General features: G+C 61.0%; 1 protein-coding gene across 1 annotated transcript; it reads right to left on the bottom strand.

Annotated features, from left to right (window-relative positions):
* Positions 1-304: 304 nt before the first annotated feature.
* On the bottom strand, positions 305-2,536 carry SOWAHB (sosondowah ankyrin repeat domain family member B; the record flags this gene model as incomplete). The annotated part of the gene is made up of 1 exon (XM_080697709.1): positions 305-2,536. One exon carries the CDS (start codon positions 2,534-2,536, stop codon positions 305-307), a length of 2,232 nt encoding a protein of 743 aa, XP_080553835.1.
* Positions 2,537-4,843: the final 2,307 nt, after the last annotated feature.

Here is a 4,843-nt window from a genome sequence, read left to right as displayed (position 1 = left end):
CCCTAAACTGTCTCACTGAATAGCTCAAAGATGGGGGCGGGGGGCTATGTTACCTACAGGAGCCAAGCCAGGGAACCTGCCTGCACCCTGATTGGATGGATTCGGCCACCAGCCTGTATAAGAAATAAGCGAGGTAAAATTGGTTTTCTCCAGTTCACTCAAACTGCATTGAAATTCATTTTTCTGTTGACATCATCGGCTAATTTCTTACGCATGCTGGTGGCTGCAGCTGGCCAGCTGGGGTGCAGGCGGGTCCCCCTGGCCTGGCTGTGGTAGCAGCTGCGTGCTGGAGAGCGGGGCTCACTCAGTCACTATGCTCGGCTCTTTGCCTCAGGGTGGGAAATTTCTCATAGTGGTTGGCCATTTTCCATTTGCTGTGCTGGTTTTTGAGTAGTGCAGCCAAGGAAGTCTTTCGGGTGATATTTCTAGATAGCTCCTGACTCTTGGCCTTCCTGGTAGGGGAAGAACTGCGCACTAAAGGATATACCGAGAAAATGGGCTTGCCCCGAGGAGCTCCCAGGAGCTGCCATATTTCCCCAGAGGTATTACTGGTCAGATATTGCCATGGTTTCTTCCCGCTGATGTCCCGGATATTCACGCGAGAAGACAACCTTTGCACTAGCAGTTTGATGATTTCCTGGTGGCCGTGAATAGCTGCAAGGTGCAAGGGGGTATACCCACAGCTGGACCTCACATTTACATCAAGGGCAATACCCGCCTTTTGAGCTCCGGAGACCAAGTCCTGAAGGGCACGGAGGCTGCCATGCTTGGCTATCCAGTGCAAGGCGGTGTACCCTGTCAAGAAGTCTTTGTGTAAAGCCAGCTGGGGATCCTCCCAGAACAAAGTCAACACCTGAATCCAGGAGCCACTGGCAAGCGTCACAATCCACTGGTGCTCCCTGGCGTCCAGGGGGACCACGGATGACTTGTGCTCAGGAGGTCTGTGCGGTACCAAGGCTGCAGGCCCTTCCGGGCTGGGGACCCACGAGGAGTGTGGCCGGCCTCGCTCAGCCACGACAGCCTTCGCGTCTGCAGGGCGTGGCGCCAGCGCCGCATCCACCCTTGGGCTGGGTGCCGTTCCTGCCTTGGAAGGTTTCCTGGGTCGAGGTGGGCGCCGGCTCCTTTTTAGCGCGTCTTCATCAAGATACTCTTCGTCAGAGGAGGACAATTTGGCTCTCCCCGCCCGAGAGCTCCTCCGGAAGGACCTCCGTAACTTGGGGGTCGGCCAGGGCAAAGGCTCCTGGGGGTGGCCTGCAAGGCCCTGGGCCTCTGTTGGGGCCTGGGGGGAGGTGCGGACGTCCCCTCTGCTCCGGGCGCCCTGCGGGCTCCGTCTGGGGCCACCTGCCTTTGGCGACCCAGATGGGCCCCCAGGTGGATTCCTCAGCTGTCCCCACTCCGGGGCCCCGGGGGCAGCTGGCAGCCCCTCTTCAGAGCCCCCGGGGGACTCCCTGGGCCCGCTGCTGCTCTCCTCACTCCCGTGGCTCTCCTGGTCCACGAAGTCGTTCAGATCTTGGAGGGACAGCTGACAGCGGATGCTGCGGAAGATCGCCAGTGGGTGGTTCTCTGACCAGGATTCCGAGGACTCGTCGGGAACCGTGGGCAAGAGCGACTGCGAGGAAAGGTGGGGCTCTGCCGAGGCCGAGTTGGTCTCCGAGACCCACAAGTTCGGCTGGGAGGGGAGCTGGAGAAAGTCGTCTGGCAGCACCGACCAAACCCGGATGGGGCCCTGGTCCCGGGCCTCGGGCACCTGCGGGCATCGGGCCACCCACTCGCGGGTGCGCTGCTGCTGCAGCTGCAGGGTGGAGTGGTGCGGGGAGCGGGGGCTCCGCGCGGGGGAAGCGGAGCGGGGCCGGGGGCCGGGCGGGGAGGCCGGGCTCCCGGCAGGCGGGACGGCGGCGGCGGGCGCGTCTTCCCGCCGCCGTCGCGGAGCCCCGCGGCCCCCCAGGGCGGGCGGAGCGGGCGCGGGCTCCTCCGCGGCGGCCGCAGGGCCGGGGAGCGCGCCCAGGCCGTTCTGCTGGCATTCCCAGCAGCAGCGGCCCTGCGTCTCCACCGCCGCGCACCTGGCTCCCGCCCGGCCGGGGCCGCCCCTCCGCCCGCCGTGCTCCCGGGCGCCGCGGAGGCCATCGCAACCTGCGGCCGCGGCCGCGGCACCTGCCGGCTCCTCCCCCGGCTCCCGCTCGCGCCGCCGCCGCCGGGGCTGCAGCTGCGGCGACTCCGCCCGGCGCGCTCCCGCCGCAGGGGCGTCCGGGGCCGGGGCCGGCGGCTCGCGGGGCGGCTGCAGCCGCTCCTCCCCCAGCAGGTCGCGGTACCTCCTCTTGAGCACCACGCACTTGGTGCCGTCGGGGTCCTGGCGCACTGCGGCCACCGAGTTCACGAAGCCCTTGAAGAGCTCGCGGCGCCGCTGGTGCTGGCCGGGGGTCGCGTCGGGGTCCCGGAGGAAGCCCTTGAAGTGGCTCAGCAGGGCGGCGTTGGTCACTCGGCCCCCCGCCTGGCACAGAAAGTCCAGCAGTGCCTCCTGGCTCAGCTCCCGCGCCATCGCTCCCGGGCCCCGGCCTCCCCGCGCGCTCCCCCGCCGGCAGGAGCCCGGGCCGGGCGAGCGTCACCTGCGCCCAGGGCGGCGCCCGCCTCCATCGGCCGCGGGGGCCCCGCGGTGCCCAGCGCGCCCCGAGGGCCGGGGGTCCCCGCGCTCCGCCGGGTGGGAGAGGGCGGCTCCCGCGCCGGTCGCGGCCGCGAAAGTTCCCGGGATAGGTCGGAGTCGGTTTCACCTGCGCCCCGGAGACACCGCCTCCCCGGCTCCGGGGGGAGGGCCCGGCCCGCCTCCTCCCGGCCTCCGCCCCCGGAGCGGTCCCCCACCCATCCCGGTGAGTCAGGCGGGCCGGGGCCCCAGCGCGGCGCTGGCGGGACGCGCCGCCGGGCGGGGGGGCAGGTAGGCAGGCGCCCCGCCGCCCAGGGCCCGCCGCGCAGAGACAAAAGCCGGGGCAGGTCCGCCCCGCCCTCTCCACGCGCCGCACAAGTTATGGCCGAAGCTTTGGGGGCGGGGCGGGGCTCGCGCCACCCGGGTCTGCGGCGTCTCCCAAGGTGCGGGGCGCTGGGGCGGGGGCCGCTGAGGACTGAGCCCGAGGCGCTCTACCTCTGAGCTACTCCTCCAACCCAATTTTCTTTCATTTTGAAACAAGGTCTTGCTGAATTACCGCGCGCGGGGGGCCTCCGACCCGTGATCCACCTGTCTCAGCCTCTCAAGTACCGGGATTCCCAGCCTGCGCCACCGTGCTGGCTCAAAAACGCTATGGGGAATGATTTCAGATGCTGGTGACAGTATTGAGATCGGGGGGGGGGGGTATTTAACTAGCATGCAAACCAGTTTTTCTTAATAAGGAGATCTCGATAGGCGGTTCCTCAAGGGGCACAAATGCACCAGAGAGTCTGTACTGAAAAGACAAATTACTGACGTTTTCAGGCCAATGTGGGTTTCAGCCTTTAGTTTTCCTATATAATTGTCTCATGTTAAAGTACAGGAAGGGGAGGATCATTGTTGAATACTTTATTGCCCCTGAAGCCAAAATCAATAGGAATGTTACCTCCCAGCTATTTGATACCTAGTGTTACTTTGCTTTTATTTAGTCTAAGATTTGTAAACAGAAAGGATTTGTGCAGTCTGTCTTGTGTTGGCTTGTTGGCAAACTTTGATTTTGGAATGTGAGGCTGCCTCCACACAGCTGGAATAACACTGAACACGCGGCATCCCCGGCTGATCCGACCCGCTGCGCCCCACCAGCACTGTCCCTGGACCCTCCTTCTGCACCGAGGGCTGTGGAGCGCATCCAGCTCAGAGGCCATTTGTCCAGTGGGGCAGTCCCTTTTCATTAGCCTCTTCAAGGTTGTAGAGTCACCCCCACCCCCTGCCCCCACAGCAGCTGCTATCTCTCTTCTACCTGTCTCTATCCACAGTCCATCCTTCTGGTCTTTGAGATGGCTTCTCGTGTTTCTTTATCAGTCCCGTTCTTTATCAGTCCTGTTTACATGCCCATGTGTGTTGTCTACGTATTTGCATTTGCGTATCTTGGCTTCAAGTCCTCTCATTCCTTCCCATTTTTTCCTTTACAAGACATCCATATTTCCTGTTACAAGACATGCATGTCTACCCTCAGCCCCGACTGCCACTGCACCCATAAATCTATTTTTCAGAATCCTTTTATGTCTGCTGCATTTCCCATTAGAATTCTCCTCCCTTGTCATTTGACACCCCTCTTTTGTACTCCTCTCAACTTTCTACTTTTTCTTCTTTTGGTTCACTTTTTTTTTTCATGGACTCTCAGCCCCCGTGTGTGTGTGTGTGTGTGTGTGTGTGTGTGTGTGTGTGTGTGTGTATTGGAGGTTGAACTCAGGGATGTTATCCCAGCCCTAAATTATTTTTTTATTTTGGAGCAGGTTCTCACTAAGTTGTAGAGGGCCTCTGTAAGTTGCTGAGTCTGGCTGTGAACCTGCAATTCCTCCCACTTCTTTTTTACCAAAAGAAAGTATTGGAAGTATGCTGGCCTGCTGGGTGCCCCTGGTGCACACCTATAATCCCAGTACTTAGGAGGTTGAAAATGGAGGATCACAGGTTCCTGGCCAGCCTTAGCAACTTACCAAAAACCTGTTTCAAAATAAAAAAATAAAAGGAACTGGGTGAGGGTAGCTCATAAGTACAATACTCCTGGGTTCAAATCCTCAGTATGAAAGAAAGACAGAAAGAAAGAGAAAGACAGACAGAAAGAAAGAAAGAAAGAGAAGTTAAAGTGTTGGCTCTATAATTGTCAAAATGTTTTAGCATGCCAGGTGTGGTGGCACACACCTGTCATCC

This window comes from Muscardinus avellanarius, assembly GCF_963383645.1.
Source record: "Muscardinus avellanarius genome assembly, chromosome: 6".
NCBI classification, from domain to species: domain Eukaryota; kingdom Metazoa; phylum Chordata; class Mammalia; order Rodentia; family Gliridae; genus Muscardinus; species Muscardinus avellanarius.
The sequence above is the reverse complement of the archived record's forward strand: the minus strand, read 5'-3'. Positions and strand labels throughout refer to the sequence as shown.